This window comes from Vigna angularis, chromosome 1 (genome assembly GCF_016808095.1).
Source record: "Vigna angularis cultivar LongXiaoDou No.4 chromosome 1, ASM1680809v1, whole genome shotgun sequence".
NCBI classification, from domain to species: domain Eukaryota; kingdom Viridiplantae; phylum Streptophyta; class Magnoliopsida; order Fabales; family Fabaceae; genus Vigna; species Vigna angularis.
In genome coordinates this window covers 10,076,067-10,098,034 of record NC_068970.1, presented here as the reverse complement: position 1 = coordinate 10,098,034, position 21,968 = coordinate 10,076,067, and the positions used below count along the sequence as shown (strand labels likewise).

General features: G+C 34.9%; 3 protein-coding genes and 3 long non-coding RNA genes across 8 annotated transcripts; 3 read left to right on the top strand and 3 right to left on the bottom strand.

The window, feature by feature from the left end:
- Positions 1–1,174: 1,174 nt before the first annotated feature.
- Positions 1,175–4,039, top strand: LOC108329633 (uncharacterized). 2 transcript variants are annotated; one of them, XM_052871704.1, is made up of 4 exons: positions 1,175–1,297; positions 3,233–3,532; positions 3,777–3,847; positions 3,951–4,039. In XM_052871704.1, exons 1-4 carry the CDS (start codon positions 1,215–1,217, stop codon positions 3,953–3,955), a joined length of 459 nt encoding a protein of 152 aa, XP_052727664.1. In that variant the 5' UTR covers positions 1,175–1,214; the 3' UTR covers positions 3,956–4,039. The 2 variants fall into 2 exon arrangements, with proteins under 2 accessions (XP_052727664.1, XP_017419437.2); XM_017563948.2 differs by lacking the exon at positions 3,951–4,039 and having other exon boundaries at positions 3,777–3,861.
- A 969-nt stretch (positions 4,040–5,008) lies between these two features.
- Positions 5,009–6,543, top strand: LOC108336960 (LRR receptor-like serine/threonine-protein kinase RGI1). Its single transcript, XM_017573405.2, has one exon. It carries the CDS (start codon positions 5,178–5,180, stop codon positions 6,384–6,386), a length of 1,209 nt encoding a protein of 402 aa, XP_017428894.1. The 5' UTR covers positions 5,009–5,177; the 3' UTR covers positions 6,387–6,543.
- Positions 6,544–8,661: 2,118 nt separating this feature from the next.
- LOC128194989 (uncharacterized) lies at positions 8,662–12,333 on the bottom strand. Its single transcript, XR_008246495.1, has 2 exons — positions 11,671–12,333; positions 8,662–9,042 (listed from the first exon to the last, which is right to left on the bottom strand). It is a non-coding gene; the product is annotated as an uncharacterized LOC128194989 (long non-coding RNA).
- A 317-nt stretch (positions 12,334–12,650) lies between these two features.
- LOC108322680 (pentatricopeptide repeat-containing protein At1g08070, chloroplastic) lies at positions 12,651–15,230 on the top strand. The gene has a single exon (XM_017554886.2). The coding sequence runs from the start codon at positions 12,869–12,871 to the stop codon at positions 15,074–15,076; it is 2,208 nt and encodes a 735-aa protein (XP_017410375.1). The 5' UTR covers positions 12,651–12,868; the 3' UTR covers positions 15,077–15,230.
- A 198-nt stretch (positions 15,231–15,428) lies between these two features.
- Positions 15,429–16,153, bottom strand: LOC128194839 (uncharacterized). 2 transcript variants are annotated; one of them, XR_008246272.1, is made up of 3 exons: positions 15,953–16,153; positions 15,721–15,782; positions 15,429–15,552 (listed from the first exon to the last, which is right to left on the bottom strand). It is a non-coding gene; the product is annotated as an uncharacterized LOC128194839 (long non-coding RNA). The 2 variants fall into 2 exon arrangements; XR_008246273.1 differs by having other exon boundaries at positions 15,958–16,153.
- Positions 16,154–18,176: 2,023 nt separating this feature from the next.
- LOC108329642 (uncharacterized) lies at positions 18,177–18,770 on the bottom strand. Its single transcript, XR_008249013.1, has 3 exons — positions 18,663–18,770; positions 18,484–18,559; positions 18,177–18,395 (listed from the first exon to the last, which is right to left on the bottom strand). It is a non-coding gene; the product is annotated as an uncharacterized LOC108329642 (long non-coding RNA).
- Positions 18,771–21,968: the final 3,198 nt, after the last annotated feature.

Here is a 21,968-nt window from a genome sequence, read left to right as displayed (position 1 = left end):
TTATATAATTGTAATTTCTTTATTAATATTTGACATTAAAAGAAAAAATTAAAAATGAAATTTCAAATTTATTATAAATGAAGATGGAGATGAGATGAATTTTTACTTTGAAAATTAAGTTCAAAAGTGAGACATTTACTTAGCTAACCTCATTGTCTTTTCGAGTATTCATGAAATGAAATGAATATTTTAAATTTAGATTAAATATAATTTTAGTCTTTAAACTTAAATGAATGGATATAGTCTTCTTAACTTAACTGAGTTAACAAATATTTACATGTCAAATGAAATTTCTTGTTAGCATTTGAATTGTTAATAATGTTTGTTATGTTTCAACTCAAATGTTTGGAATGTCATATAACAGGTAAACAAATTTAACGTCGTCGGTTAAGAGAACCATATCTATTTATTTTTTAAATTTAAGAACCAAAATGTATCAAAGTTTAAGATAAAAATGAATTTGAATTTTGCATCTAAGTTTAAGAAGTAAAATCATATATTTTATCCTTTAGATTTTCATAATGAAATTAATTAAACTTGTATAATTGATTTTTTATGACATTAGAAGAAGAATAAAAAGTGATGTATAATACAATTGAGAATTCAAATGTTAAAAATATCGTATTGACTAAAGATAAAATCAATCCACTTATGTATATATAAATATAAATGAACGTAAACTCATCTTTATCAACTAATTATTTCATAAAATTGATTTAGACTTAAAAATTTTCTTTTCTCTTCTTTATATCATTTATTATCTTGGTTATTTGTCTTTCACTTCTCTTCGTTTTCAATTATCTCCATAATATTGTGAAGAAAAAGTTAATTTAGTAACTATTATTTATAGTGCACGATGAACAATTAATGGCACATCCTCACTCTTTTTACAAATATTATGTTATAATAAAAAATATTAATTGGATAATAGGTGTATGACTCCATACAAATATTCGTACATCATTATTATTCAAAGGAGAGTAAACAGGGAAAGAGATTTTGGAGTGTGAAAAAACAAACCCTTTAGTCTAAAATCTGTCTGAAAATCTCATTCACATCTCTGCGCTTTCATTCTCTTTGAGGGAAAGACTTTCAAAGAGTATCAACCCACTCTCTCTTGTTCCTTCACTTCTTTCTCTCCCTGTTATACTCTCATCTGATGTGTACCCAATAAGAACCATCAGCCCTCTTCTGTACTTTTTCCACCCTTTTTCATGCCTGTTTCATGTTTTTTCCATGCCTTCTCAGCAAATCTTTTGAAGCTCTATTTTTGTCCCTTCTTCCTGCTTCATTTGCGGTATTTTTTTGTTTGATTCTCATTTAATTTTCTTGGTGCTTCTTGCTTTCACATGATTAATGCTTTTTTAAGATTACTTCATGCTTACCCTGCATGCCCCTGCTCTTTTACACTCAGCATAGAAGAAGCCATTTTTGACCAAGGGAACAGCCATTCATGACCTGATTCTTTGTCTCATTGCCCCTGCCTTCTTTCATTTAAATAAATAAAATTATTAAATGAGAAAAGGAAGTAGAAGGAGAACTAGAATAGAATAAAAAAGAGTGAGGATAAAAAAAATATTGAACAAATATCTCCCACATACTAGTAGCCTTACCTAGCTTGGATATGTTCCTCTCAATAAAGCATATGAATCACGTAAAGATAGGCAAAAGACTAGATAAACAAACGTGTATGCATGCACTGTTGTTACCCTTTTTCTCCACTTTTCCACTAAGAACAGCATTAGTCTAATTGCATTAAGATAGGCTTCATACATGTCACAATGCTATTTATTCGACTTAGCACCCAGTTCCTATAAATATTATTTATTACCTAATTTTCTTAATAATTTACTATCGTTACTCTTTTCTATCTTATTCTTTTCATATGGCTAAAATTCATATATTCCACTCCTCGTCAATGCCTCTATTTGTCTTTTCAATTGGTGGCCAAGTCACTTTAATTACTTTTCAATTATATTTTCTTTACACCAAGTTTATTTTATATGTAACATAATAATATTACGATTCTAAGTGTGAATATAAATATGAGTCTCATTGAGTAATGAACGAGGAAGATAAATACTATATAAAGAAAAAAAAAACACAAATAACCACTGTTTTAAAGTTTTAAGTTCACGTTGGTTTTCAATCTCTTATATAATTTGTTCATGGCTCAAATTGATGAGATGACCGTGGAATGGATGAAAAATCTTAAATTCTTTGAATGAAGAATGACTTAATATAATCTTGATAAAATGTTTCTTAAACCGTCATGGTCTCATTAGATTACCTAGTCTCTTAGTATCTACTAAACCTTAGAGTGTTTGGTGGAGCCGTTTGATAACTAGTCTGTCCTGAAAGGAGAAGCACGACTCACGTATCTCTCTTGTTAGTTTAGACACTAACTGGTGTGTAATTATATCTTGTTCTATATTTCGACCTAGTAATTTTCTCTTTTATCGACGTTGTTTGTGTGATAGATACTTTGCAATGAATTTGTAAGTTAATTTTTAACACTTTTTATTAAAAATCTTCTGGTACACTTACCTTCATTCTTCAAAAATAATTTTATAACACATTTCTAGGCACTCAATTCCATGTATAAAGTGTCTTTTATTTATGCCTTCTAGTAATTTCTACTTTAAGAGATTACGTCGAACGAAGAGACATTGTATTTATCGTCCCACCAGAATGGTTTTTACACTAATATATAAAGTCTCACAACACAACCAACAGAGTCACCATCTTGACTCTGCTATTCTAAAACTACTACTACAGTAGCTCACAAGTCATTACTTCCGAAATACTTAATAGTGTTCATAATTCTCCTTGAAAGGTAAATTTTTCTTAATATACTCCTCATTGGAATCTCAAACAATCCCTTATGTGTGGATGTTATGTGTGATGTTTCTTTGTTAATGCAGTGCTGTGGAACTTCATATAGGTCCAACCCCTATGAATAGATTTACTAGAGTAGGATAAATGGAAATTGCTATGCTACCATGACACAGTATTCTATCACCCTAGACAGTAGTTCCTATGCAGGTTAACCAAATACTGCATGCTTTTAATAGAAGCTAGGATCATAACTCTTAATGCATTATAGAAGGATTGATAGTATCTCCCATTTTTGTGACTAGGCTACATGCACATACAATCCTTTTCTGTTGCACTGAGAAATGATGGAAGAAAAATTTATTAATTTAGGACCTCAATTGAACATATTGATCAGGAAAATGAGCTGGTCTGGAGGAGATTGGATGTGTGGTGTTTGCCAGCACATAAATTTCAAAAAGAGGGAAGGATGCCAGAGCTGTGGATACCCCAAGTATGGGGAACCTGACCCTTCAACCTACAGATACAACAGGACTGAAGCTTTGGCAGGGGACTGGTTCTGCAACTGTGGAGGTCACAACTATGCCAGTCGATCAAGGTGCTATAAATGTGGTGCAGTCAAAGATCATTACTCTTCGGTATATGGATCTGACACTTTCCCCCCAGGATGGAAGACTGGAGACTGGCTTTGCCCAAGGTCCATTCACATTTTCAGTACTCAAAATAGTAACTCTTCCTTATCCTACGTTATCATCACGTTAAACACAGAAAAAAAAGCTAGAAATCCATTACTTAAAGTTTTAGGTTAAAGATAATGTCAATAGAGTCATTTTCATTTAATGTAGACTCGCCCTTAAATTCTCTAACACACTACAGCGAAGAACCTGCATAATAGTTACCATATCTGACGCTTAAATTTTTTCCTTCTTCTTGTGTAACAGAATAGGCTGTGGAGGGCATAATTATGCTAGCAGAGAAGAATGCTTTAAATGCCAAATGCCTAGGGATTTTGGTGAGGGACTCTAACTTTTGACGTTTCAGTTGTTCTTTGTTCAAAGTACTCTAAGGATGATTTTTTATTTTTCTCAGTTACACATTACTCTCTGTTACTGCAGACTAGAAGAAGAAATTTCAGATGACCAGCAACATGAATGATTACCCTCAACTTTCTTCTTCAACGACATTCTATGATAAATCATGGATCAAGGCCCTCTGGAATAGTCATAGAATTGCTTTTTCATTAGGATGAAATAAAGATGTTATGTCATATTGCTTCTAATTACTAGTTGTTGTTACAGGTAGTTTTGAAAACCATATTGTTTTCCACATTATACTTATTGAAAAAATTGTGTAGGAGCATCTATTTAATTGACTTCTTTATGTCATGCTGTTCCAAATAAAATTTTGCATAACGAAACTCCAAGACCATAGTCATCTTTTTATTTTATTTCCCAGAGATTTCTGTCTTTAGACGTTATGGCAGAGAACTCATAGAAAAGTAATTAATGTGCTTTTCCTTCAAAATATATTTTTAATCTCTATATTTATTAAAAATGTTGTAATTCCAGTCATTTGTCAGAAACAATAAAGTCTTATATTTGTGAATAAATATATAGACTATTAACTTACCAAACTTTTTCAAGGATTAAAATAAACATTCTGAAATATTTTTAAGATAAATATAATATTTACGATTTAATTACAGCACAGAGGTGATACTGCCTGAAAAAAGAAGTATAGAAATGTAACTGCAATAGAAATGTTATATACAAGTAATTTCACATTAAATTGATTTTTGTATTTTTTTTACCTAATATTTTGTCCAAATTCTCACACTCCTTGTTATATTATATATATACCAAGTGAAAATTATTTTATACAAAAGTATTAGTTTTTTTATATAGACTATTTCAATTAGGAAGTATCTTCAATCAGAATTTTATTTTGACAAAAGAATAATCTCTCATAACCAAACCATCTTCAAGTCTAAATAAAGAATACAAATTATAAGTTAATAATAAAGTAACATACAATAAACTTGTTGATTTTACATTAATCATTTTAAAAGTTATGTAAAATGTAACTCTTAATTAGATAACACGGTTTTACTGTTAGTAAAACTTAAGTTGAAAAGGTTAAAAAAAAACACTTTAGTTTTTAACTCTGGTTACCTTGCGTGTGTTTCCAAGGTCTAAAAGAATCAGAGAGAGTAATAAATAGGGGACAATTTAAATTGAATCCCAAGGCTCAAAAAGTTGTGCTGTGTCCTTTTCTCCATCTTGACTTCCCTTACCTTCACTCTCAGAACACTTTTCTCTAAAACTGTGCAACTGAAACCATCAATGGCCACTCTTATTCTGGTCCTTCAGCTTCTGATTCTTCTTATTCCCCCATCTCTCCCACAAAACCTGCACCCAAGCGACCTCACAGCCCTCCTCTCCATCAAGGCCACTCTTACCGACCTCTCTCCCACCAATCCTTTTTTCTCCACCTGGAACCTCACCGCCCCCGATCCTTGCTCTTCCTTCGCCGGCCTCACCTGCACCCTCCACCGCGTCACCGCCCTCTCCCTCGGCGCACCCTCCTTCCCCCTCGCCGGCACCCTCCCAGCCTCCCTCTCCCTCCTCACCAACTTGACTCAGCTCCTCCTCTCTCCCGGTCTCGTCACCGGCCCCATCCCCCTACAGCTCGCCCAACTCACCAACCTCCGCGTCCTCTCCCTCCCCTCCAACCGCCTCACCGGCCCTATCCCCACTGCACTCTCCGCCCTACGCCACCTCCACACCCTCGACCTCAGCTGCAACCAACTCTCCGGCTCAGTCCCCCCGACTCTCACTGACTTGCCCCAACTCAAAATCCTCATCCTCGCCTCCAACTCTCTATCCGGCACGTTACCCAAAACCGTTAACTCCCCGTTACTCCACCTCGACCTAAAAGACAACAAAATCAGGGGACCGTTACCGTCGTCTCTTCCGTCATCTCTCCGTTATCTGTCGCTCTCACAGAACCTCATGTGGGGCCCTCTCCCCAACGGCCTTCAATTGCTTTCCGAACTGGCTTTCCTCGATCTCAGTATGAACCGTTTCGCCGGGCCCATGCCGGCCCAGTTGTTCTCCCTCCCCGCTCTCTCAAATATTTTCTTACAACGAAATAATCTCTCTGGTGGGCTTGGGTCCGGGCTCAGAACCGGACCTGTACCCGGATCCATAGTCGATCTGAGTCATAATTCTCTTAGTGGAGAGCTTTCGAGTGTGCTGGAGGGAGTGGAGAGTTTGTTTCTGAACAATAACCGTTTTGCGGGGGAGGTTCCGGAGGCGTACGTGAAGAGCGTGTGGCGCGGCAGCACCAGATTGCTGTACCTACAGCATAACTACCTCACGGGGATTCCGCTGCAGGAGGGAGTGGTGCTGCCCGATGCGGCGTCGTTGTGCGTGTCCTACAATTGCATGGTGCCGCCCCCTGCGGTCGTCATGACGTGTCCGGCAAGCGCCGGTGGAGTGGTGACGAGGCCGGCGGCACAGTGTTCGGTGTTTGGTAACACCCGAGGTTGATGGATAAACGGTGCTTAATTATTTATTTGGATTGATCGTGATGTAATGTTACTGTGTGTGCAACTGCAACCGCGTCTCATTCACTGCTATTCAATGCTTGTTCTTTTCTTTTTGGATTTTGATTCATAATAGCCAAGCTCAAATGGCATACTTTTTTTTTTCTTTTCTTCATTTTGTCATACTTTTGTTTTTCTTTTCTTCATTTTGTCATACTTTTTCTTAATTTAATATTTTTTTATACGATTTAAATCATTGAGGTGTTTTTAACGTGAATTGGTAGTGATTTGCTATTTTATTTTGAACTTTGATTCTTGTAGTCGGCAAAATTCTACGATGGTATAAGGTTACGTGTTCACAAGTAAATATTCAGGGTGTGGTTAAATATGGGCTCGAACGCATTTGATCTCCTTAGTCTCTTTTAACTTAAATTCTTAAAAGTCAATAACACCAATGTATTTTTTTTCTAAATAAATAAATTGTTCATTCCTGTTGATAATACTCGTTTATTTGGCCCAGTTCATTAAAAAGTAAAGAGTAGTTTGTTTTCTTTTTTCTTTATTTCAAGTTAAAATTTAAAATTTATAAATACTACTTATTTTAGAAATTAAGTTTATAAAAATTATTATTTTTTACTACTTTAAAATAAAATTAAAGACAAATAAAATTATTAGAATTCAACATAGAAGTGGAACTGTCACTTGTTTCAATGTTTGTGAGTATCTGCTACTAACAAAAGTGTTGCTAAACCATGCTATGGATAGATAATTCCTGATTCCATACATCACAGGTATTATGAAAACAACCACTTTAATACCCTCTTCTATTCTCTCTCTTATTCTGTCTCACGCTAATCTTATTCCTGTGGTTGTTTATTAAGAAAAAATAATAAGCTTCTGTTTAAATAATCTTACTAGATATAATATTTAATTTCCATTCTTCTCTTCTCTTATGTGCATTTGCGTTTTCTATCTAAGTTTTTGCTCATATAAATTTAATAAAGAAAAAGAAAATAAACTTTAAAAAGAAATAAAAGAAGCATTGCAAAAAAATTTAAAAATATATTTAACGATAGATTCTAAAATATTTACAAAAGAAAGGATCAAAAGATTAAAAAAACGAAATATCGAAACTCCCACTTATGAAAAACCCTTGGATTATAGAATATTTTTTATTCTCCTATAATATTTTACAATTCAAAAAACACAAATAAGCATAATTACCAAGTTTAGAAGTCATATGAAAGTTTCCAAACACAAATGTCTTTCTCATAAGTATAATGATGACGGCAATGATTTTATTTATTTTTAACCACTCCATGAACCACGGGTTTCTTCATAGTTTTTTCCTAATTTTAAAAATTACGATATATTTTTTCCTAATTTTAAAGAATCACCCATGCTTTTTTAATTAAAAGTTGACTAAGTGTTAATAATATGATTAGTTGAGTTCACTTTAGTTTAAATAGTTTTATGTTTACATCTCAGTTTTTAAATTTTTCTAATCTCTTATTAGATGTCTTTTTCTCTTCTAAGTTGACATTTTTTATATAAAAAACTTATGTTTTTTAGTAAATCTCTTTGAAGAATGAATAAAATTCTCCTTTGAGTCATCTTTAAGAATTATTTTCTATTACTTTATTGTTTTGAAAACCTTTTCAAGTGTTAAATCCTCATAATAAATATCATTTAGGAATTTTCTTGGAGGTAGAATGTTCTATTAATTTTTCATCCTTCAATTTATTTTCTACTTCACTTTACAACTTATTCACATTTCCTTGAATATGTTGTATCCAAAACTTTTTGTTTTTGTTATAAAAAATTAATAAATGTACTAGATCATATAAATAATAAAGTGAATAAGTTCAGATATCATTTTTCATATAAACTTATTTTGTTCAGAAAAATCATGTTTATTCACTAATTAAGGCTAACATATCACTAACATAGCAGCAAAAGTAAAATAGAAAACTAGAAACTATGAAATTAAAGGACAAGCAGAAAACAACTAATTACAATTAATCAGAAAGTAATTTCAGGATTAATAATCTTGTTCGAATCAAATTCAATTATGTTCAAAAAGACCTCTTGTTAACTAAAGCCCACTTAGGTTTTTCCTTGGATTCTAAAACAGAACCTCTGTTATGCAGATCTTAGGAATTATCAGCCACCCAATAACCACATACACATTCACTATAGACATCAAAATTGTAACCACCTCAGGATCATTAACAGCACCATCAATTTCGTCCAACATTCAAGCATAGACCCAAACAATGTAAGCAATCACCAATCTTTTCCATTAAGCATTACACATCACGAAACACTATAACATCATAGTTACACATTAGAACCTAGATGAGCTCACTCTACAAAGTCCCAAAATCATTGCTCTGATATCATTAATGTAACGTCTCAAAACTGAAAGTCACTTAAAAGCATCAAAATCTAAAGTAAAGTCTTAAAATTTTACAATGTAATTAAATTTTTCCAAAGACTTAAAGTTATTACAAATGAAAACAGAAATTTCTGAGTCTAACAAGAAAATCAAGAAAGTATTACAAATCCTTTTCATAAATAAATAAAACTTTGAAACTGAACTCCCATAGTACTCCCCTCTCTCGTCAATCATATAGATCTAGTAGCATCTGCATTCCTATCTGAGCTCCCGCAACACATACATTATACGATCATCACCACGTACACAAACAACACAAACATTATATGGGTGAGCTATGCATTCAACTAGCATAAATATTATATAATAAGAATAAACAAGCAACGATACTCAAACCCACTCTTATTGTCTCTCACAATCAAAGAGATCTCCTTTCCTGCTTCACATAGGCAAAAAGAAGACCCTGACTTAATAAGGGTATTCTAACCAACTTTCTACTCCACTTAAAAGCTCCGAGTACTCTCAAAGTCTATCCATACCAACCTTACTTTGACATTTCTAACTCTATCATTTCTCAAGAGTTCACCAAACATGATTAGACAACTTGAGAGCAAAAGATATCACATAAGACAACAAATTCAATCAAAGTGATATTGAACAACCATATAACACCTATCATACAACACCCGTGAACAAAACTGTCCAAGCATAATTAAGATCAACACAATCACTCCATCCAACAATATACACACTAAATAGCCATATTAATGTTAAGCAGTTCATAAGCACTATTTGAACTACTTAAAACAACCATCAACTTCTCAATTTCATTCCAATATTTTTAAATGCACAATAAGTATACTATCTCTACATCACAAGCTATCAATTTATCTTCACCTGCCTCATTGATTTATATCATAACCAATCATATACAAATCTGGAATTAATTAAGCAAAATTATAATATCTATAACCTTCGTACATCTTCAAAAATAATCAACCAAGTTCATTATCAATATATAAATGTCACTGTACAAACATTTTTATTTAGTATCCATAGCACTTATTCAACTACAAATTTATTATTAACAAAATGGCAAACATATTAACAAAGCTAAAACAATGTTACACTTATTCTCCCATTATATAAATACACCTAACAACTTATAATAATTAATAAACTCAACAGATTCAGTATTATAGTATCAAGTGATTTCATATCATTTACAAATTTAAACACCCAGCTTACATTAGACCAAATTTGCATTATAACAACTTTATTTATCCAATCATTTTCACAGATTTAAAATTACCTAATAAGTAATTTACGTGAGCTACAAATCACTAAAGTTGTGTTTTTAAAATTTGAACAACAGACAGTAGCAAATATACCCCTTTACCCTTATCTCATGCCACTTAAACCCCATCTACCCCTTTACCCTTATCTCATGCCACTTAAACCCCATCTGACTTCAATAGTTATTGTGCATCGTAACACATAACAATGAATGACATAACCTGCAATTCCAGCAGATACAGATAGAATACATCCAGATGTATATATCATATTAAGATTGATCATACCCCTTTAACACTCCATTTTGACGTAACCAACCAATCCATAGACAATGTATAAATCATACCGTCAATTTACTTTTCTAACATCAATCCTGAATTTTTTTTTTTTCAGCAAGGATAACAAGGCATTATACCAAAATTATAATAGCAACCAACAAGCCTTTTATGCAGTTTTTACCGTCATTAAGCAAGCATATTATGTCATATTTACAACAATTACAGCAATTATTTTATATCATTTTTACAGCAAATACAGCAAGTAGATTCTGCAGATTTTTAACCCAAAACAGCAAAACTTTAAAATTCTAAACAGAATTTTCGTTCAATCAGCAAATAGCAAATTTCTGATACAACATTTTTATTCAAACAGCAAGATTTTTCTGAACAGAAACAGGGTAAAAACAGTAACATTTTCATAGTAGAAATAGAGTAAAAACAGTAGCATTTTTCATGGCAAAAGCAAGGAAAAACAGTAGCACTTTCATGACAGAACAAAGTTTAAACATCAGCATTTCTAGTGTAAAAAAAATAGCAAAACAACAAGTTTTTTTTTTACCCATTTTATTAAACTAAAGAATTATATTGAACCAAATGATAGTCACGTCACACAAGCACTCCATAAACAGAAACACATATCTTCTATATGATTCATTGCAGCTTCATAATTAAAACTGGACAACAAGACTCTTTTATGTCAAACAAGAGGTTCAAATTGAGCATAAGGTCACTCTATGTCTGTCATATTTTTTTATTCTACCAACTGACACAACATGCATACTTTTTAATAATCCCAAACATTCAAATGAAAGAATGTACAGATAGGCAAATAGACAAACACAAGTCCAACTCCTTAGACAACAGCCTTACAACATGAAACACCACTTTTCACACCAACAGATAACAAGGCATTGAAACCAGTTTCAATTCAATAAACTTAGAACAAAAGTACCAACTTTACTGTCACATGTACACACAATCAAATTTCAATCCATAAATACAACAATTTTATAATTGGTGTATCATTGTATTTCAACTAAGTTCCCATTTTAGACATGGACGCAGTCCAATTACCATAGCCAATTATCAGACATATGAAAACACGAGATATTGAACATCATAACATATCATCGAGACATGGCATGCTTCAAATTTACTTTAGAAAGTCTCTTAATGGAATTATCTCTTTAAAATAACATCCACGTAGTATCACAATGTTCATACCAATAACTGCCAACCAACATAAACATGGATGGCACCCAATTTATCAATTACCATAAACAACATCAATCATACAATAAATTAACTCTTCATACCTTGATCCGAAGTCCTTACGGCGACCTCTCAACTCACCCATTTGTGCAATATCTCTATCCTTGGCAGCCTCCAATCTTCATTGCTCACGGTTCTACTTCGCTTACTTCCTCCACCCTCTCTTCACCAACCTCTAATTTCACACTCACAAAATTCCCCCCAAAAATCTGAAACCAGTAACTCCCTTTTCTTTTTTTTTTCTTCTCCTTCCTCCTCCCCCATTCCTATCGTGATGGATTCTTAAAGACTACACTTCACTCTCAACTTCCTCCCAGTGGTTACCCACGATTCCCGCAAGTTTAGGACTAAAGATTTCACCTCTCTCTCTCTCTCTCTCAACCAACCCTAACACAAGCAAAGCAAAAGAAATAAGAACAAAACTAAACCAGCTTCTAAGTAAAACCCCAATCTTTATAAAAAAAATAAAAAAATAAAAACAACACACTACCACCAGGCCAAATTACTTTCACTTATTACATAAGCATTTAATATCCTTTTTAACATATTTATATATATATATATATATATATACACTTTTACACAAGGCTTTTACCTTACTACTACGACTTTATTAAAATAAACATTCTCTCAAGGATATTTTAATCACTAACTCATATGGTAAAAAATGTTCGAGTATTACAAAAAGTGCTCATTAATTATTAAGAACATTCTTTTTAAGAAAAATAATTAAACAGAAAGAAACAAAAACACGATTTTTAAAAAAAAAACTTGAAAGCTCAATTTGAAAAACTTAAATAAACAAAATTACATTTCTAAATACTGACGTCTCGAACAAAAAAAAAGAGAAAAAAATGAAATATTTCTAATAAAAGTCGTAAATCGCCAAACATAACTTAACCAATTTTTTAAAATTTGTTCATAATAATAAAATAGAATTACACCATTTTTTAACCCATATGTTTCTTAACAAATGTTGAGTGTGAAACAAAACTATTTAATTCAAAATTACTTATTAACTATTCTTACGGTTGACAACTATTATCTATTTTAAAAGATAACTAACATTCAAGTGATATATTTGAAGATAACGATTTTTGAAAAGAAATTCCAAAAGTAACAAGTGATATTTTAACGTGTTTTGGACTATGGTAGAGAAGGACATGCTCTGAAACCAATTCTTATCCCTTGCCCAATGGCTTGTGTTGCAGACAAATTATCATCAAGAAGATTGGGAAAACCATGGCGTGGTCGTGTGTGTCAGTGTCTTCTTCCATTCTTCACTTTCTCCCCGCCGCCTCTGATCCTCCCTACAGCATTCTCCAAAACCACCCTCATCTCACTCTCCTCTCCAATTGCCCCAACATCGCTACCCTCAAACAAATCCATTCCCTCATCATCAAAACGGGTCTCCACAATACCCTCTTCGCTCAGAGCAAGCTCATTGAGTTCTGCGCCCTTTCCCCTTCCCAGGACCTCTCCTACGCGCTCTCTCTCTTCCATTCCATCCAACACCCCAACATCTTCATCTGCAACACCCTCATCCGCGGTCACTCCCTCACCCCCTCTCCCACCTCCTCATTAGACCTCTACAACCACATGTTACACTCTGGTCTCCATCCCAATTCCCACACCTTCCCCTTTCTCTTTAAGTCCTGCGCCAAAGCCAGAGCCACCCACCTGGGGAAACAGCTCCACGCTCACGTATTCAAGCTCGCCCTCCACTGTCATCCCCACGTCCATACTTCCCTCATTCACATGTACTCCCAATTGGGTGAGTTGCAGCATGCGCGATTGGTGTTTGATAAAAGTGCTTTGAGAGATGCTGTGTCATTCACCGCTCTTATTACTGGGTATGTCTCAGAGGGCCACGTGGACGATGCCCGACGCCTTTTTGATGAAATTCCCGCCAAAGATGTGGTTTCGTGGAATGCCATGATTGCTGGGTATGTTCAAGGTGGTCGCTTTGAAGAAGCCTTGGCTTGCTTTAGCAGCATGCAGGAGGCTGACGTGTCCCCGAATAAGAGTACAATGGTGAGTGTTCTTTCTGCTTGTGGGCATTTGGGATCGCTAGAGTTGGGAAAATGGATTGGTTCTTGGGTTAGAGATCAGGGGCTTGGTTCGAATATCCAGCTTGTTAACGCGCTCGTTGATATGTATTGTAAGTGTGGTGAAATTGATACGGCTCGTGAGCTGTTTGATGGGATAAGGGAAAAAGATTTGATTTTGTGGAATACTATGATTGGTGGTTATTCCTACTTGAGTTTGTACGCAGAGGCCTTGGCTTTGTTTGATCTCATGCTCAGAGAAAAAGTGACGCCTAACGATGTAACGTTCTTGGGCGTTCTTCCGGCTTGTGCTTGCCTAGGTGCTCTTGACCTTGGTAAGTGGGTTCATGCATATGTGGATAAAATCTTGAAAGGAACGAATAATGTTTCTCTTTGGACTAGTATCATTGACATGTATGCAAAGTGTGGTTGCGTTGAGGTTGCGGAACAAGTGTTTAGAAGCAATGGGTCTAGAAGTTTGGCTTCTTGGAATGCCATGATATCAGGGTTCGCTATGAATGGACATGCAGAGAGGGCTCTTGCACATTTCGAAGAAATGATCAAAGAGGGGTTCCAGCCCGATGATATCACGTTTGTTGGAGTATTGTCTGCTTGTACACAAGCTGGTTTGGTAGATCTTGGACACCGATATTTTAGTTCAATGAATCAAGATTACGGGATCTCACCAAAATTGCAACACTATGGTTGCATGATAGATCTCCTAGCTCGAAGTGGGAAGTTCGAAGAAGCTAAAGTTATGATGGGAAATATGGAGATGGAACCGGATGGAGCTATTTGGGGTTCCCTGCTTAATGCTTGTAGGATTTATGGAAAGGTTGAATTCGGTGAATATGTTGCAGAACAACTCTTTCAATTAGAGCCAGAAAATTCCGGGGCATACGTGCTTTTGTCAAACATATATGCAGGAGCTGGCAGGTGGGACGATGTTGCAAGGATAAGAACCAGGTTAAACGACAAAGGAATGAAGAAAGTTCCCGGATGCACCTCCATAGAGATTGATGGTGTTGTGCATGAGTTCCTCGTTGGTGATAAGCTGCACTCAAAGAGTGAATATATTTATAGAATGTTGGACGAGGTAGATAAGCTTTTGGAGGAGTCTGGGTTTGTGCCTGATACTTCTGAGGTACTCTATGATATGGATGAGGAATGGAAGGAAGGGGCTTTGAGTCAACACAGTGAGAAGTTGGCTATTGCCTTTGGCTTGATAAGCACAAAACCTGGGACTACAATTAGGATCGTCAAGAATCTTCGTGTTTGTAGAAATTGCCATTCGGCTACCAAGCTAATATCCAAGATCTTCAATAGGGAAATAATTGCGAGAGATAGAAACCGTTTTCACCATTTCAAAGACGGGTTTTGCTCATGCAATGACTGCTGGTGAAACTTCATCTCTGTTCAATGGTATATAACACTTGCACTTGTCTAGAAGAAAGGTGGATGATTTGCATTCTTATAATTAACTGATAACTGGTACATATGTTCTCATTGAAATGTAAACCCTTTTGTTTATAAATACATACAAGTGTGATGAGTTCGATGATTGAGTTAAAGCTAACATTGCCCAATGTCTTACGGCGGAATCCAACATCCAAGTGATCCGTTTGGAATTCATGCAATGGAAGGTGGGTTGAAGGAGTTCTTTCTAGCAGTTGCCAAAACGGTCTTGTCAGCAACTATTAAATACGGTACTCCCTCCGATGTTTTACATAATTCAGACTCTAGAAGTAATATGGACATCATGAGGAAATCGTTGGCAGCACTAAGGATGAGTCATTTACCTGTTGAAATTATAAGAGCTTGAGCAGTGTGATTGAGATTGGCTCTTGTCCAAGGTAGCAGCATACTTACACTAGCCAGCTGCATATCGAACATAATTTCCAGTTAGCTATTTATAAATAAAAATCTTTATTTGAATATTAAGAAATGGTTGTTAACTGTAAACTAATGATCGAGATTCATTACAGCTTAATGTCCAAAGTAATTGAATGAACCAAAGAAAATTGAATAGGGGGAAGGAGTAATTACACTTGGAATGACAATGGCGAGAGTGGCAACAAACAGCTGCCTTAGCTCTGCCACCACACCCTCTGTTTACACACAAATGAAAAAAAAAATGTAAATTAAAACATAACAATTTATTCAGATATCTGGAAATTCGCAAATCTCTTCCATGACAATAGTTCTGAAACTGTATACGCGGTTCAAAAGTTTTTGTCGAGACATATAAGAATGGAAAGAAAACAGAGAAGTATAATACACTACAGTTAGAACAGCGCTTGCCCATGGTCAACTTTTGATCCAGTGAAGCCAAGCTACTACTCTCAAAAGAAGAATTAGCAGCAACATTTCCATGGGCCATCTTCAAAAATTTGATTGATCAAAAGATAACAATGGAAGTTGTCCTAGTAAACAGACCAATAGCTGAGGTAGCTTTAGATCAATGATTAATGAAGTTGGTGGCATATCTGTACCGAGATTTGATGAACATAATAAATCATTAACTTAAAATTACTCTCCATAAAGGAGAAGGGTGGGTGGGCTTGTGACAGGGTTGGAATTTAGTGGTTTCTTTTATAACATTTTTAAATGTATGACTGGAAGGTGTGGAAACATGCAATACCTCTTAATAATAAATAATTATCTAATAAATAAGTTTCTTTTGAAATCATCAATGAATTTAGGATGGCTATGGATTATATTTTCAAAATCTAATAGTATAGCTCTAATCCAAATTCAATAAAATAAATTAAATTTATAATTCAAAAGATTCTAATTAGAACTATTTGATTTATATATATTTTTAATTTAATTTGAATTAAATTAACTTTATGAACTAGATTTAATTTGTTATAGGATCGACTGAATAAACATAACGTGAGATCAATCATACTTAGTTTGAGATGGTCTCAATTTGATTTAGGTTCAACGAATTGGTTGAATAGAGACTTAACTTTTGATCCCATCAAAACATGTTTTCTTAATCTGATCTAATTTCAACTAAAGTTGCACCGGACCAAACTTATTTGAATAAAATAATTCAATCATCATCAAATTTAAAACATATATTTAAATATCAAACTATTGTTAATAATTAAAAAATATATAGATATTGATAATATTTTTAAACAATTGATGTTATTTTGCAATTAAGGTTTATCAAGATTTCTTTAACTTGTATTGATGAAGTTTTGTGTTTTTTTCAATTAACATTGATGAAGATTATTTTTTATTGTCAACCACAAATATTTAAATTAACATTAATCAAAATAATTTTTTTATATTACTGAATTTTTTCTCTTAACTTTTAGATCAATCTTGGCTAAACTATTTTCTCATTTGACATTAACAAACAAAAATCCTACCTATATTGACTCAAAATTTTCGCAATCAACATTAGAAAAAAAAAATCTAACAAATTATTGACAAAAAAATATTGATATTTTTTATTACAAACATCAATAAATAATCATGATAGACAATAATGAACAAAATTAGTTCACGAAATATAGCTTTTTGACATTAATAAAGAAGAAATCCTTAAAGAATATCAAATAAAAAATAATAACATGGTCTACAATATAAAAACAAAAAAAAAATCTCAATAAACTAAAAATAAATAAATAACTCTTATCATGCATCAATAAAAGAATGTAAAAAAATATATATCTCGTTTTTAGTCAACAAAAAAAAAATGACCATCATATATATGTTAATCGAAAAAAGTCTTTTAAGTAAACGAATAACTTCCTCCATATTAATTGAGAAAATCTTGATAGATATTGAGCGAAAAATTAGAATATAATTTAAAAAAATAATAAAATTAATTCTAACCACTATCATACATCAATAAAAAAAATTATTCTTAGCAAAAAAAATAGACGAAAAAATTTAGTTGAAGAAAAAATATAACTTCTCAACATTGACGAGGAAAATCTTGCAAAATTAAGAATAATAAGAATAACATCAGCAAAAGAAAAATAATACTAACAATTTAAATAAAAAATAAATATTATCACAAATGAATTATAAAAAGTAATGTCTCATTCTTAATTCTCACAAAATACCAACCGGAATAAAGTTAACGAGAAAATAGGAATACAAAAACAAATAAGTATGAAAACATGAAAGACTTAAAATTATTATTTTTAGATAAAATTTAAAATTATATAATTTTAAATAATTCGATTATTTTCGTAAAATTCTTAAATTTTATTTTTTTAAAATTCTATATTTAAACTATATATTCTGTCATAAACTATTTTAAATTTTCCATAAAAATAATTATTCTTTTAAAAGGATTTTCTCTGTATGTTGTTGCCCTTAGCGGCTCCTCTTCTTAGTTTGTATAAATCTTTAACAAAATAAAATTATCTTCACCATTTCTCAAAGACCTGATGAATGGTACACGTACTTGGGTACAAGAAAGGCCAACGATTTGCATTCACATAACTGATAATCGAAAAATATTTGATCTCTCACTATACATTGAAATGCAAATCTTTCTTTATTTGAAATGCATATACATGACGAGTTCGTTCATTGGGTTGAAGCTAAGATAGTTCAATGTAATGCAGCTAAACTCCACATATCCAAAGTTGTCAGATTTGGAATTCATGGGTTGGAGGGTGGGCTGAAGGAGTTCTTTCTTGCAGTTGCCAAAACTGTCTTGTCTGCTACGATGAAATAAGCTGCTCCAGCCACTGTTTACAGAATGTGCTACTTATTAGATCACTAATTCCAACAACCATAGTAACTGTTATTGGAGCATCCTAGGATGATAATAGTTACCTGTGGAAATTATGAGAGCTTGAGCACTGTGATTGAGATTTGCTTTTGCCCAAGGTAGCATCTTCACACTAGCCAGCTGCAGATCAAACCAATGCAAACAGATTATGATTCATGAACACTTTATGCCTAAAATAATTGAATGAAAGAAAGAAAATTGAAAAGGTGGAAGTAATGGTTACAGTTGGGATGGCAGTGGCAATAGTAGCAACAACTGTAAGGACCGTGCAAAGTGGGGAGGGGTGGCTGCACGTTAGAAGTGGAGAGGGACGGCTGGGTAGAGTAGGTAGCAGACATGGTGGTGGGTCTTCCCACTTTGAAAGTGCTCCAGCCACCAAAACACCATCATCTCCATCCAGTTATTGGGCTTGGCACTAGGAAGGGAAAGGAGTGGCTGGGAGTGCAGGGTTTTCCACTTAATAGGGAGAACCGTGGGTTTGAAGAAGGATTGGAAGAGTTGCTGCAAATTTTGGAGAGAAGAAACAGAGAGCTTGCTGTACGTACGGAAGAAGGAGAAGAAGAAGCTTGCTGCATCCAGTGGTGAGGCAGAGAACGTTTGGAATTTCTGCATTCAAGTTTGGCTAGGAGGTCTTCAAGAGGTAAGGGGAGTTGGATTTTCTGGATGTTGATAGTGGTTGCATGAGTAGGATGCTGGAAAATTGTGGTTGTATGTATGGTTGGATTGAAATTGAGGTGTTGATCCATGTATGTAATCTTGTATGCTTTGGAATTGAAGGAAATTGGAATTTCTTAGCTTTTTAGTCATTTGGAGAGGAAGTGAGGTGGTGATTTTGAGCATTTGGGGTCTAGAGTGTTATTGAGCCTTTGGAACAGTTTCACCCACTGTATTATGACTTGTTAGAATCATCAAATTGATCAAAATAGGTGTAAAGTGGTAGAATTGAATTTTGAGTATCAAAGTTATGAAAATTGGTGTTTATGGTTAAATTTTAGTATGAATCCCTTAAGAATTGAATGAGGAACGGTTATAATCAATTAGGTAAGTCCAATCTAGTATAAAACATGAATTAAGGGTGTTAGAAGTTAATTGAAAGGGTTGAAAATGGTAAGAGAGGTGATGACCTCAAATCTGCAGAATTCTGCATTCTGCAGAATTCTGCATTCTGCATTCTGCAGAATTCTGCATTCTACATCTGTCGCGCCCAGCATGTCGCGCTCGAGCGCGAGAGGCTGCAGAGTGCGTTCGTCCGAGCCAAATTGGACGTTCGTCCAATTTGCTCGACTAAGCGTTCGGCCTTAAGTTTCAGTGACTGAGCGTTCGTCCATTCCTCCAAACTGAGCGTTCGTCCATTCGTCCAAAATGAGCGTTCGTCCATTCGTCCAAACTGAGCGTTCGTCCATTCGTCCAAAATGAGCGTTCGTCCATTCGTCCAAACTGAGCGTTCGTCCATTCGTCCAAAATGAGCGTTCGTCCATTCGTCCAAACTGAGCGTTCGGCCTTAAATTCAGTGTTGAGCGTTCGGCCTTTGAGCGAGCGTTCGTCCTTAGTTCAAATTTTAGCGTTCGCCCAAATAGTTGAACGTTCGCGTTTTTGAGCGTTCGTCCAAATAGTGTTCGTCCCAGGGAGCGTTCGTCCTTCCCAGTGAGCGTTCGTCCTAACGAACGTTCGCGTTCGTCCGAATAGTTGGCGTTCGTCCGAGTAGTTGAGCGTTCGTCCAAACAGTGAGTGAGCGTTCGTCCGAATAGTGTCCAGTGAATAGTGCTCGTCCAAATAGTATTTTACAAATATGTTGAATTTTAAGTTCCTTTGCTTTTGGATTGAATTATGTACCAATGTTTGGAATATTATCTATGACATGAAATATGTGAATGTATGAAATATGTCGGATTTGTTGTGTTAATATGGCGGTATCTGATTATTCATAATTGTGGTTAAGTTTCAAAGTAACAATATGATTCATGGACGTAATTCCATGATCCTCAAGGAGAGGATACATGGTGGTGTTTTGGGGTTGTATAGAATGATTACATGGTAGCTCAGTTTTGGGGGTCATCCTGAAACTCCAATGGTCTTTCTTCTCGTGTAGAGAGGATTGAACATGTGGTGAGGAGTAGCAGGAGGTCCTAGTCTTGGATGCTTCCATATGATCCAAGGTGAGTGATAACGGATTAACCTCGTGATTGTGGCCGGGCGGGAGTGCCCAAAGTTTCACCAGGCGGGAGTGCCAGAGCGGGAGTGCTCAAGTTCCATAAAGCCACCACGAGTGCAAGACCCGCCATAGCTCGGTAATCATTCTGGTCCGGACGAGTCGGGATATAAAGTAATAAGTCGGGATTTAATGTAATAAGTCTTGTGATATTGATTTACCATGTATGATTGACTTTTGTATATCACTTTAAATTGTATAACATGTTTTTTTTATATCTAGCTCACCCTTGCATTGTTTGTATTGTGTGCTGTTTGGGTATGATTCTTTGGGCGATGATCATCCACTTGGATGAGAGCAGACGGTGGTGAGGATACTTTGGAAGCAGCTCTTGATGGGGACAGCAGTGCTGCCGCTTAGTTTAGCTAATTTCTCTTCGTGTTTCTTAATGTTTGGAATAAACTCGTGTGTATTCTAAGTTTATTTTCTTTCCGTTTTTCATGGAGAAATTCTATTTACCCTTGTTGTAATTTCCGTACTTTTCTGAGGATGGCTGTAATCCTTAATATTACTCTTGACTGCTTTATCATATTACGTATGATGACGTCTTTATTATATATGCATGATGTATATTTTTGGGACGTTACATTAGTGGTATCAGAGCAGTTTCTTCCTTAGAAACCTGTAGGTTATGAGTGTGCTTCGTTTGTGATTGCGTACTCTAGTCTCGTATAAGAAGTTGTGTTAGCTTGAATCAATCTAATGGTTTTTCTCTCTGTGTGGGCAGAAGATGGCACCCACGTCTCCACATCGTTCTCCTTCGCGAGTCGATCAACTTGGCTCTAATCAGATGCTGAATGAGGTGCTTCAGACGTTGCAACAGCAGAATGCTGATTTGGTTCAACATAATACCTTTGCATTGCAAAATCTTGAAGCCGCAAGGGTATCAGCTGAGAACGCGAGAGTGTCTTCCGAGAACACTCAGAGGGAGTTGATGGAATTTATGACTAATGCTAGGACCCCTCCGAGTGTTTCTTCAGTTGTAATTCCTGCACAAGAGTGGAGCTTAGAGAGCTTTCTGCAACATCGCCCAGCGAGATTCACTGGTAGGTGTAGCCCTGATGAAGCCGATCACTGGTTTGAGGACATGGAGAGGATATTCGAAGCCAAGGGATGTCCTGATGAGAAGAAGCTGGCTTACACCCAATACTTGCTGACAGGTGAAGCGGGACATTGGTGGAACAGTGTGAAGACGATCTTGGAGAGTAACGGGACTGCTATCACTTGGGAGATGTTCAGGACTAAATTCTACACTGAATATTTCCCAGACAGTGTCAGGTTTGCTAAGGAGATAGAGTTTCTTGAGTTGACTCAGGGCAG

Bases quoted from the DNA above. Each gene is read 5' to 3' on its own strand.
- LOC108322680 (XM_017554886.2), top strand. From the start codon at position 12,869: ATGGCGTGGTCGTGTGTGTCAGTGTCTTCTTCCATTCTTCACTTTCTC.
- LOC108336960 (XM_017573405.2), top strand. From the start codon at position 5,178: ATGGCCACTCTTATTCTGGTCCTTCAGCTTCTGATTCTTCTTATTCCC.
- LOC108329633 (XM_017563948.2), top strand. From the start codon at position 1,215: ATGCCTGTTTCATGTTTTTTCCATGCCTTCTCAGCAAATCTTTTGAAG. The intron at 1,298-3,232 runs GTATTTTTTTGT...CATATTGATCAG, and splicing joins TTCTTCCTGCTTCATTTGCG to GAAAATGAGCTGGTCTGGAG. The intron at 3,533-3,776 runs GTCCATTCACAT...CTTGTGTAACAG, and splicing joins GGAGACTGGCTTTGCCCAAG to AATAGGCTGTGGAGGGCATA.